The following is a 13,013-nucleotide window of genomic DNA, read 5'->3' on the forward strand; positions in this document are numbered from 1 at the left end:
GTACGAGCTCGTTGTCAGCTAGGCCATTACGGCCTAGCGTGGATATTTTCAGTATAAGTTAGCCATGCTGTAGTTATGAATTAGTGCCGGTTCCTTTTAGCGTTAGATGTTTATATATAACTATAGAACATGATAGAACAACTTATAACTACAGAACCAATTAACCTGAAGCAATGTAATTTATAGCAACTGGATTACTAGATTAACAACTAGATTTACTCTCCACATCTATAATATTATTATTATTATTATTATTATTATTATTATTAATAACAATATTGTTATTATTATTAATAATAATAATAATAATAATAATAATAATAATAATAATAATAATAATATAGCTAATTATACAGTAAATGATAAGTAATAGTTAATAGTTTAACATAGTTAAAACATAGTTTTAACATATCGTGTATAAAAAAAACATTGCCTGAAATTTTTTTAATATATATATTTACATGTGGGCTGTGAGAAGTGTTCAGAAAATCTCTAATATCTCTGATATCTCTGTATAGATGATGGAGTGAAACTGTCAGTGGAGGAGACTGAACCAGAACGGATCCATAGCTCAGTGCGACCGTTCCACTCCGACTACGACACCTACGACCTACGAGATTCTGATGAAGAGGCAGAGGAGGCAGAAGATGCAGATGAGGCAGAGGAGGTTTCCCAGCTGGAAATTATTCTACAGCTTTCTGTGCGTGAAGAAGAAAGAGGAAACCTTCTTGCCAGGTCTTTGGATGAGTCTTCGGAGGTCAACAACTATACAGGTGTGTAGGCCTGATTATTTCTATTCTCACCTTTTACTTCTGCAATTTGCAGAAACCCAAATCGCTTCAGATGTTTACTGATCATTTTGTTTGACTCATGTAAGCTGCAGTGTTGAATATGTCATGGAACTGTAATAATAATAATAATAATAATAATAATAATAATAATAATAAGTCTGTGAGAAGTGTTCAGAAAATCTCTAATATCTCTGATATCTCTGTACAGATGATGGAGTGAAACTGTCAGTGGAGGAGACTGAACCAGCACGGACCCATAGCTCAGTACGACCGTTCCACTCCGACTACGACACCTACGACCTACGAGATTCTGATGAAGAGGCAGAGTGTCACGAATCGTGACGGAGCAGAGATAGGACGGATGCAAGTGCAGTATGAACAGTTGTTTATTTGATAGAGAGACAGGCAGACAAATCCAAAACGTGATCCAAAACGTAATCCACAAACATGCAAGAGGTCAGGCGATCTAGGTCGTGGTCACGGAAAACAGGGTCGATAAACAAAACGAGAAACATGAACTATGACGAGGGACTGGAAGCGGATAATCCAGCGTGAACTAACTCTAAACATGGACCGTGACTATGACTACGATACGAACTAATCTAACTATGGTAATCTTCCGCGTTGTGTGCTGGGAGGCGCGCAGTATATAAGCGGACATGATCAGCGTCTAAACCGCAAGCAGCTGAGAGCAATACCAACACACGTGAAATCCCAGCCAATGACAGAACAGGGAGGAGACATGACAGAAACATAAACAAAACACACGTGTCCAGATGTCACTACGGTCAACATTGGAAAAGCAAGTGCTCGCACATTCGCGCTTAGAGCACGCTGCTTCAAGGGGGAATCACGACAGAACCCCCCCCCAAAGGCACTCCTCCCGGAGTGCCATGAGTCCTCCCCTCTCATTGGCGGCCCCGGGCCCCTGGGCTGAATGTCCCAAGCAGAGCCAGGAAACCGCACGGTGTTCTTGACGGAGCAGGGAAGCGGAGCGACATCCCTGGCTGAACCGGGAGGCAGAGTAATGACCACAGCCGGGCAGACAGGGTGAGCGACATCCTCGTCGGAGCATGAAAGCAGAGTGACAACCACAGCCGGGCAGACAGGCTGAGCGACATCCTCGGCGGAGCATGAAAGCGGAGCGACGACCACAGCCGGGCAGACAGGCTGAGCGACGTCCTCGGCAGAGCATGAAGGCGGAGCGACGTCCTCGGCGGAGCATGAAGGCGGAGCGACGGGCTCGGCGGGGCATGAAGGCGGAGCAACGACCTCAGTGGGGCATGAAGGTGGAGCGACGACCTCGGCGGGGCATGAAGGCGGAGCGACGACTTCGGCCGTACAGGAAGGCGGAGCGACGTCCTCGGCCGTACAGGAAGGCGGAGCGACATTCTCGGCCGTACAGGAAGGCAGAGCGCTGTACTCAGCCGAGCAGGGAAGCAGGGCGACGTCCTCGTCGGAGCATGGAAGCGGAGCGACGACCACAGCTGGGCAGACAGGCTGAGCGACGTCCTCGGCGGAGCATGAAAGTGGAGCGACAACCACAGCCGGGCAGGCAGGCTGAGTGACGTCCTCGGTGGAGCATGAAGGTGGAGCGACGACCTCGGCGGAGCATGAAGGGGGAGCGACGACCTCGGCCGAACAGGAAGGCGGAACGACGACCTTGGCCGAACAGGAAGGCTGAGCGACGACCTCGGCCGAACAGGAAGGCTGAGCGACGACCTCGGCGGAGCAGGAAAACAGGGCGCTGTACTCAGCTGAGCAGGGAAGCAGGGCGACGTCCTCGTCGGAGCATGAAAGCGGAGCGACGACCCCAGCTGAACTGGAAGGCAGGGCGAAGTCTCCTGTAAGGCCAGGGAGAGGAGCGTGGGTCTCCGTGTGGCCAGGGACAGGAGCATGGGTCTCCGTGTGGCCAGGGACAGGAGCGTGGGTCTCCGTGCGGCCAGGGACAGGAGCGTGGGTCTCCGTGCGGCCAGGGACAGGAGCATGGGTCTCCGTGCGGCCAGGGACAGGAGCATGGGTCTCCGTGCGGCCAGGGACAGGAGCGTGGGTCTCCGTGCGGCCAGGGAGAGGAGCGTGGGTCTCCTCGCGGCCAGGGAGAGGAGCGTGGGTCTCCTCGACGCAAAAGGGGGGAACGATGTTTGCCATGGAGCAGGAAGGCTGAGCGACATCCACAGCTGAACAGGAAGACTGAGCGACGACCTCAGCTGAACAGGAAGACTGAGCGACGTCCACAGCTGAACAGGGAGGCTGAGCGACGACCACAGCTGACCAGGGTCTGCCACGAATCGTGACGGAGCACAGATAGGACGGATGCAAGTGCAGTATGAACAGTTGTTTATTTGAAAGAGAGACAGGCAGACAAATCCAAAACGTGATCCAAAACGTAATCCACAAACATGCAAGAGGTCAGGCGATTGGCAAACAGGCATACACGGGGCAAGGCAGGAATCTAGGTCGTGGTCACGGAAAACAGGGTCGATAAATAAAACGAGAAACATGAACTATGACGAGGGACTGGAAGCGGATAATCCAGCGTGAACTAACTCTAAACATGGACCGTGGCTATGACTACGATACGAACTAAACTAACTCTATGGTAATCTTCCGCGTTGTGTGCTGGGAGGCGCGTGGTATATAAGCGGACATGATCAGCGTCTAAACCGCTAGCAGCTGAGAGCAATACAGACCCACGTGAAATCCCAGCCAATGACAGAACAGGGAGGAGACATGACAGAAACATAAACAAAACACACGTGTCCAGATGTCACTACGGTCAACAATGGAAACGCATTCCATAAGCGTTCGCGCTTAGAGCACGCTGCTTCAAGGGGGAATCATGACACAGAGGAGGCAGAGCATAATAATAATAATAATAATAATAATAGCTAATTATACAGTAAATGATAAGTAATGTAATTTATATGTTATATAAAATATGTATTGTTTTTTGTGTATTGTATATGCATTTTTTGCATCTAAATAAAGACTGTTGATATATGTCGTTATTTCTTTTGTTCTTCTGTTGTTGTGAAATTTTGTGAAATATAACAAATATATATAGCCTTCTCAATAAAAAAAACTAAGAACATAAAATGGACAACAGAAATAGCAAAATATTCACGTAAAACAAATCACTTAAAAGACTAACAGTAGTCAAGACTTTCTGTGAATAGTTTTGTTCTCAGGTAAAGGAGCAGATCTAGAGGCTCACAGGTAGAGTGTTGAGGTGAATTGGGATGTTTGGATGCTGTCACTCCCCCACTCTCACACCTTCACCCAGGTGTGTTGATGGTGGAGTGTCTCACCACCTTATGTCCCAGAGATCCCTCATGTCTGTTCCCTTATGGTTCTCCCTTTTAGTTACGCTGTCATAGCTAGTTTTGTTGGAGTCCCTGCTTTCACTCACGCAAACTACAATGAAAGGAAGTCACTGCTGCTGCTGAGGATGTCCCACATGGTGCAGCCTAAAGATCACTGAGATTACTGAGGATGGTACCACTTAAAATCCGTAAGATGGCTTTGGACCGCAATCGATATAAGCAATTTGCTATTATAGCTTTAGCACTACAATCACCACAAACCGTTCTGCACTCGAGTCTCCATCAGTGAACAGTAGAGAAGTTCAACACAACAGACTTCCTGTAGAAACTGTAATGAACTTCCTGGTTACACAACTGCACTATTTGAGCATGTAGTATTAGCACATTTATAGAAGGGGTGTATTTATTTATAACTAGCCTGCTGGATATAGTGCAGTAGTAGGATAGCAGCGTGTGTGGCATGGGAGGATCTTTCTGTCTCATTACTGTATTATTTAGCGTTTATTACAATCTCTAACCCATGTGTCCCATCCATTAAAGGTAAAACGTCAAACAAAAACTTCACCACGAATATATAGCAACAGATTTTATTTAAATTTTTTTTACATTTGACAATCTATTGCTTTGTTGTTTTTACAATGAATTAATTATGAAATTGATCTTTACAGTAAAATATATATATACAGTTATTTTATACTGTTAAAAAAAGACAGAAAACACCGAAACACCACAGCATGATAGATTAAACTCTACAACACACTCAAATAATCTCATTTCAACATAATCTTCATTTCTAATCATTTCTATTTCTGTTCCTGACACACGTGTGTGATCCCCACACTGTCTTCAGAGAGAAAATGATCATAATAACGCTTTACATTAGCGTTCATTTAACTGATATTAGTAACTCCAGTGTTAGTACATCATCAGAAAAATATCTAACACTTGTATTAACTGATGTTTCTTAAAACAACACATCAAACATGCTGAATAAACTAAATTAACCTCATACCCCACCCACGTTCAGTTCTCTAATCCGATTGGTCAGAAGGTGTTGAGCAATTTTCTACGCCAGAAGCTCTGACAGTAGTGAAGGCCTAAAGTAATTCAAATCATAGATTTATATTAATTTAATTATTTAATGAAAAGAAAGTGTGTATGGTGAAGTTTGCTGTAAGGAGATGTTTGTTTAATTAACGTGTAGGGAAGGAGTCTCCAGTGTCAGCGCTGTGTAACAGTCATTGACGTATTTTAATCAGGGATTGAATAAACATGAACGCATCCTGCACCGTGTTTCATTGACATTTATAAATAAACGCCAATTAATACTTATTAACTTGCTCTATTCATTTGTTAAAATGACTTACTCTTTATTCACACTTGTTACATATCGGGACTGGAGGCGGATGCAGGTGCAGGTCAAAGTCTTTATTAACAGTAGACAAACAAACACAGGAAACGCGGTCTTCACCAGGAAAACAAGAAACTGGTATCGTGGCTTGAAACTAGAGCAGGGCATGAAACCAGACCGCGTAACATGCTAACGCATTCACTATCGTACTCGAACATAACCGGGACCCGCATCAGCCGTTTGGCAACAAACTACACCAACTATAAGACTGCGCGCAGTGCGCAGTCACACGGGGGGTTTAAATAGCAAACCTAATCAAACCAAAACATGGACACCTGGGGCAAATCAGAGACATGATCAAACTTAATTCAACGTCCAAGCGGGAAGCGAACGAAAACAAGTCACGTGACCAGTCAGAAGCCGTGCCGCAGTGCCATCTGCTGGCCGTGGCGTAACAACACTGATGTAAAGTATTAACGTTATCATAAACAGCCGTCATTATCAGAACATGAACGCGGAACAACACAGCAGTGCGAACCCTAATCGTTTACAATAATAAAATATGAAATAATATTACAGTAATAATAAATATTTACATTACTTGTCATGTGAATGGGTTTTTGGGGTTGTTAATGTAGATATCTGTTCTAATATTGTTTAAAAAACAAAAAATATTATCATACAATACAAATAATAATAATACAATAATACACGTCTGGGTTTTTGTTTGTTTGAACACTTTATAAATGGAGAAAAAAGAACTCTAGTGAAAAAGAAAAGGGATTAATTATGACTAATATTCTGCTCAGATCTGGTCAGATTTGGGATTAGTCTTACAAAAGCCTCTTGCTTTGGTATTTGTGACAGCTCTGGTCCTTCTACATTCACTAAAAGTGAAAGGATTAGAATAGAGCTTGATATTTCTGTGTAGTAGAAATATAACTGGAGAAACTCTGCTGGTTCATGAATGCAGATGGACGACGATGTGTGATTTGTGATTTGTGTGTTAGTTGTTTAGTGCTTATTTTATCATGAGGCTGCTGTGGCTCAGTAAATATTGCTGATAAATCTTGAAAACACTTCACACACACATGCTGATGCAGACCCGAGTCAGAGCAAATCCCCTTAAGGAGTAAACACAAGTCTGGTACAATTCATGCGATGCTCCACAATTAAAACACACAGTTCATTAAAATCTAAATAAAAGCGATATCCTGGGAATAATTTCCTATTTTCGATTTTTTCCTGATTCAGTCGTATCTAACACCACTTCACAAGCTCGTATTTCTTGGCTCTCGGATCCTCCGTGCGAGCTCGGCTTACGTGTCTGGTGCGAACGCTGCAGGTTTCCTCGAAAATATTGTCACCGTCATCATCGTCGTCTTCATCAGCCATCAGATGTTTGAACATTTTGCTCAGCTCGTCTGCTGGATCGTTCCACGCCCTTCGCGCTCTCGGCCCCGTCCTCGTCCTCATTCTCACGATGAAGTCATCGTCCAGCTCGCGCTCCACTGCGGCCTGGAGATTTCGGTAAAGATCCACGGAGATAGAGGCTCCGGTGAGAAGAGACTCAGGTTCGACGCCCTCCATCAACTCCTGAGCGACGGTGTGCACCAGAGAGCCTCTGTACAACCTGATAAACACACAAACATGGACCTGGATCACGGTTAAGCTGGAACACAACGCTCTTTAATGTTAGGTTCATTTTTATCTTTGTGTCCTTGCACATTTTTGCAGAATAAAGAACTGCTCGTAACCATTAGCGACAGATAATGACATCACTGCTAACACCGCTAGTTGCTAACACAGAAATGAAGTGAGGAAGCTTAGGTTTGGTGGTTTTTCATCTACAGGAAGCCAAAACCAAAAGTACGCTGGTGTGTGTGTGTGTGTATTTTGGACACAGCAAGTCAGACCTCATGGCAGGACCAAAAGTCTGGTGGGTGGAGCTGGCCCTGATCCAACTGCTCCTATAAATGTAACCCCTTAACCCCTGAAACACTCCGCCCATGTAGGAGGAGCTGGGCCAGGTTTGACTCCACCCCCTGGACTGTTAGTTGCTTCTTAACTTCCAAAGTTAAGAAAAAGTTTACATTCCCCCCAAAAACACTCTGAGTGACATCAAGTGCTTTTTGTTAATCTCCTGACCAATCAGGTCGCAGCTCAGGGGGAATCCGATCCTGCCGAGCTTCGCCAGCAAAAACCCGCGATGTGCTGCTAATCACAATCTTATCTTATTCTCACTGCTTCATGCAGCTGTCAATCAATACATTATCAGCCACGCCCTCACGTATGACTTTTTTGTAGCTTTTATTTACAATTAATTCACAGAGGATTTTTCAGTAACGATAGTCTACGTGGGTGAGGCTTCATGACTCACTGTTTACTCGTTAAGCAGAGCGTTTATCTGTAATGACCTACAAGCCACGCCTGATCTAATCCAAACACAGAGTTAAAGCAATAAGGCCTAACATCTCCAGAAGAGATGTAGTACAAAAACTTCTATCTGTTCACTGCGCTTTATTTAGGCTTTCGATATTTTTCCTGTTAGTTACTGAATAGAGCTCATCTTTCAGGTTAGGATTCCTTAGAGATCCTTCAAGTTGTTATAATGCTCTTATAACTAATTCATGCTCAGTGGGATTATAGAGATAAGAAATAAGAAGTGAGTGTACCATGCTAACTCCGGCTCAGGGACGGGATGATTCAGTAGCCGGTTCAGATTGAAGCTGTCATTCAGACAGGACTGCCACTGACAGTAAGCGTGAGCCAGCTCCAGGTCCAAAAGCTTCTGACCTTTACGTTCCTGCAGCTTTTTAAACCTCGAAATCACCGTGTCTGCCTCTGCGTACAGGAGAAGAACTGATAATATCGACCACGTATTCAAAGAACAAGCCGTAATTCCACGCAACTGCAGTACAGGACATGTGTGTGTGAGATCATCTAGTTTATGACCATAACACACTTTATAGATGGTCTCTCTCTCTCTTTCTCTCTCTCTCTCTTTCTCTCTCTCTGTCTCTCTCTCTGTCTCTCTCTCATTCTCTCTCTCTCTCTCTCTCTCTCTGGTGCTTACATCTGCTCCCTTATTGCTCTCTCCCACTGATAAGACAACTCAGTGGCAGGTGTCCGACCTCACAGCCTGGCCCCTCCCTCCACCTTGTCACACTGACATATCATAAAATATTCTTCGCATGATAATATTGTCATCAGCTCGTCAAAATATCTATCAGTTTTTTCTTTATCTATCTCAGATTCATCTTTTACAATAGCAGTCTAACATTTATCTGTCTTAGTCTGATCTTTAACTATCTTGGTTTGATCTCGACCTATCTCAGATTCATCTTTAGCTATCTTGGTTTGATCTTTAACTGTCTGAGTCTAATCTATACTCATCTTAGTCTGATTTTTAAGTATCTCAGTCTAATCTTTACCTATCTTGGTCTGTCATTAACTATCTCTGTATGATCTTTACTTCATTTTGCTCTTTGACTATCCTGATCGATTATCTCAGTCTGATCTTCACGTGTGTCAATTTCATCTTTACCTATCTCAGTTTGATCCTTAAGTATCTCAGTCTGATCTTTACCGATCGCAGTCCGATGTTCTCTGCACAGGTGTCCGTAGACCAGGCCGATGAGTAAAGCCCAGAACATTTCCGCTGTTGGTTCGGGTTGCGCATGATTTAGCCAGAAACCTGTGACATACACGGCTAGCTGCAGATTTTCGGGGATGATGGGAGAATTAAACACCGGAGACACACACAGGGCATCCAACAGGACCTGCAGGCGTACATTCTCAGGTGTCTACAACAGAAGATGATAAAATGTGTATTATGTTAATAATGGTAAATAATCCAGCATTTTGAAAGGTAAGCATCTGTTCAGTGCTTTATACATGTAGTGATGCACGTCTTGAATTAGTGAAATCCTGGACTAGGGTTTCTGCCTCGTCGAATGAAACCGAGGAATGTTGGCGTGCAATATTATATAGATGAAAGAAAGTTATTTTAACTATGGAATCATATGTGGTGGGATCAAATAACATCAAAGCTACAAGTCTGTAGCATCGTCTCTGGTCAACTGAAGTGCACTAATTGTTCTAGGAGTACATGTTGAGTGCATCCATCCATTTTTTATATTCTATATGCATCAACTCAGTGCAAGATCTGAACGTCATCAGCATAGAAATGAAATAGAAGGCCATGTAGGCCAATCACAGAACTGAGGGTTAGCATGTACATAATAAGTAGAAAGGGGCCTAAGAAAGAACCCTGTGGGACTCCTAGGGAAACTCTTGTAGTATTTGATTTGCGTAATAAAATGCTGTCTCCCCATAAGCTACGAACAAATCTAATCTAAACAAGTTAGTTAAATCACAAGGATTAACAGTAAAGCAGAGATAAATCCACATCTCTACCTCCCACAGTGAGTCCAGGTGAAGGTGTGTTACTACACGTGTCGGTAGAACAGCTGGAACCATGGAGCTGCGCAGCGTTATTTCCTGCCTGTTGTATTCCTCCACGTAGTATTGCTGGTTCTCTCCAGAAGACGTGCCGCGTTTACCGACTTTCTTCCACCTGGTACACAACAGTACGCCGTACATCACCTGTCGTATCGGCCGAGACGTCTCGCTGCTGCTGCTCAGCCCAAAATCCTCCACCTGGAAGTTTATCATGAGCCTCTGCAGTGTCAGGACGTCAATGACGGAGGAAGCCAGCTTGCCTTCTGCCAGAGGTTTCAGACTCCAGTCCGGCAGGTTCTGTAAACGGCCTGGAGGCTTGATCGGAGGTTCTCCGCTTATGAAGAACTGGGCAATGGAGCTGGGATTGAGTCTGTACTCTGCCATTCCCTGATATATTGTGTTTCGAATGCTGGCTGATTTGATGTTCTTCCCCAGGGGCCTGAGGAGACCAGCGATGGCTTCCTTTGGGTTGGGGAAGCGTGATAACCACACGAGTAAGCCATCGATCTGGGCGATTCCTCCAGGTCTGGTTGAGAACTTTGAGAAGTTTGGAAACACACTCTTGTCCAGTTTGGTGTAGTCATTGCCCAGGATGGTGGCAAAAAGGTGAAGATTATATTTATTCATGCTATTAAAAGCAGTACACAGATTTCGAACATGGTATGACTTGGCAGGGATGAATTTTTTTTTACCCTTTCTCATCAGACTCACTTCCCTCCACTGGAAATGACTGAGGGGCAAAAATCCGCCCCGGTTGCTGAAGATGTAGAAATCGCTGTCGTTGGACAGAACAGGACACGCCCACTCGTTGGCCAATGCGGCTACTTCCCAATCCGCTTCTGCCAGACACTGAATAAAGGGAATCCTGAGTTTCTGGAGGATCTGCTTGAACACGTTTTTGGTGAGAATGGGTAAAACGTCTCCTGAACGGCCCCTGGACAAGGCATCGGCTCTTCTGATTTTGTCTTGGCATCTAGTCTTCAGGGTGTCAAATTTTTTGTCACTGACGTCAGTCCCTCCATCGAGCACCACGTAGGGCTCAATATCGCAGAGTCTGAGATTTTTAAAAAACAGTGTAACTATTTTCTCAAAGTCTTCGTAATCCCCGCCGTGTGCTTGGTCCAGGTGAGACATGAAGTAAAGACGGTAATACAAGTTGCATCCATCGATGACGAGTTTGCTTTCTCTAAACCAGCTGGTCTTCAGAAAATCACTGTTGCTCTCGATGTAGCTTTGAAGTCCATGAACTCCCATAGTGAGTAAAGTTTGATCCTGGAAATATGAAATGAAGAACGTATACAGTAGGTTGAGTCGGACATTTACAGAACTGACAGACAATTTTGGATATTTTGAAAGTATTAACATTAACTCCTTTTATGGTCAGTTTTAACTCAGTGGCTAAGACTTTGGACTTCTGGTAAGAAGGTCATGAGTTCAAATTCCAGTGCTGCCAAGCTGCCACTTAACCCTCACCAGCTCAGGTGTATAAATGAGATAAATGTAAGTCACTGTGGATAACAGGGCCTGTCAAATGACTTAAATGTAAAAGTTTCTGAATCTGAAAACAACTCTCTCTACTGTAAGTACATTTTAGCTTATATCCAATACAGTTTATGATGCAGTTCATAAACAATAACAGCAGAAAGTTTTGAAGAGAAAGAAAAACTAAATGCTTCACAGAGACAAACGTGTTAGTTAACATTCCATAGACCAACATGCTGGAGAAGTCTCAGCATTGACCTGCTCTCTCTACAGTGAAATCATCTGGTGTCAACACCTGCTCCATATGAACTTCCTCCCAAAGTTTAACAGTGTAATTGCGTCAGAAATCTAAAAGTTATTGTGTGGAAATATAACACAAATACATAATAAAAAACATCACTTCTATTGTGCAGAATCATTTGTTTATAAATGAGAAGTGAGTATACGAAGATTTGGTCATTTGGTCAAAGTGGATAGACTTGTATTATTTGTTAGCTACATTATCTTCATAGCTCCAAGAAGCAAACTTCAGACCAAGCATGTCTTGACTCATCGACGAGATTTTGAAAACGTTTTGTAAATTGTATTTCTGGCTAAAATGTTTTTCAGTGTTTTTATATTGTCTGACACGACTAAAACCCAGCAGTGTTTTTCTAATGCCAGAAATTACATGTGTCTATTTCAGATAAAACTAATTTCAAATAAGTAAGATGTTTGATATCAAGGCTGTAGAAAAACAGAATTATTATTATTATTATTAGTAGTAGTAGTGTTTATAGTAATAGTAATACTAGTAGCAATAGTAGTAATACTAATAGTAATACTAGTAGCAATAGTAGTAGTAGTAATACTAATAGTAATACTAGTAGTAATAGTAGTAGTAGTAGTAGTAGTAGTAGTAGTATTACTCTTATAACTTTTATCAGTGGACCTTTGCAACATGTCAACATCAACTCAAAAGCATGTTTGTATAAAAAGAAAGGAAAAGGGATTCATTATTAAATTAATAAAACTGTGTTTTTGAATCTGGTGTCTTACCTTTAATTCCCTTTAATGCCTTCAGTAAATAAGTGCGCAGAAGAAGTTGTAGGATTGCAATTCCTCTTCAGTTCTGCTTTAAATCTGCTTTAGATCTGCGTGTCTTGCCGCTCAGAGTGTTTGTGGAGATCTCTGCTCCTCTGGGAGAATAAACAGTGTTTGCTCGGTAACTGCGCGCTGTAGGTGGTGTGATTTGGGACGCGGCCGATAGGAGGCGCTTTTATTCCCTTTGTCAGGAAAACGAAACTTACAGCCTCAGACTGAAGGAAAGCGAAAGTTACATACGTCCAGTTTTGGTTTTCCTCTTGCTCTTGTTTTGGACTCGCAACGTCATTACTGTGAGCCTGATCCCCTGAGAGTCACGTGACCCAAGGCACACTTATTTATTTATTTATTTATTTATTTGCTGATTTTAGTTTATTCAGCATTGAACTTCCTGTCACAGAACCCCGCCTTCATGTCACTGAGACTTTCAGCACTCAGTGTTCACTCAGAATAACGAACAAATCTCACACAATGCAGTCCTCAAACTTTCATGTCGTGTTAGAGCCATCTTTCTTTCAA

General features: G+C 43.2%; 1 protein-coding gene across 2 annotated transcripts; it reads right to left on the reverse strand.

Moving 5' to 3' along the window:
- Positions 1-5,521: 5,521 nt before the first annotated feature.
- LOC128599864 (protein asteroid homolog 1-like) lies at positions 5,522-12,998 on the reverse strand. Of its 2 annotated transcripts, none has more exons than XM_053611877.1 (5): positions 12,450-12,998; positions 9,885-11,201; positions 9,055-9,271; positions 8,141-8,309; positions 5,522-7,098 (listed from the first exon to the last, which is right to left on the reverse strand). In XM_053611877.1, exons 2-5 carry the CDS (start codon positions 11,181-11,183, stop codon positions 6,726-6,728), a joined length of 2,058 nt encoding a protein of 685 aa, XP_053467852.1. In that variant the 5' UTR covers positions 11,184-11,201; positions 12,450-12,998; the 3' UTR covers positions 5,522-6,725. The 2 variants fall into 2 exon arrangements, with proteins under 2 accessions (XP_053467852.1, XP_053467851.1); XM_053611876.1 differs by having other exon boundaries at positions 9,013-9,271.
- Between the last annotated feature and the right edge of the window lie 15 nt (positions 12,999-13,013).

This window comes from Ictalurus furcatus, chromosome 23 (genome assembly GCF_023375685.1).
Source record: "Ictalurus furcatus strain D&B chromosome 23, Billie_1.0, whole genome shotgun sequence".
Lineage (NCBI taxonomy): Eukaryota > Metazoa > Chordata > Actinopteri > Siluriformes > Ictaluridae > Ictalurus > Ictalurus furcatus.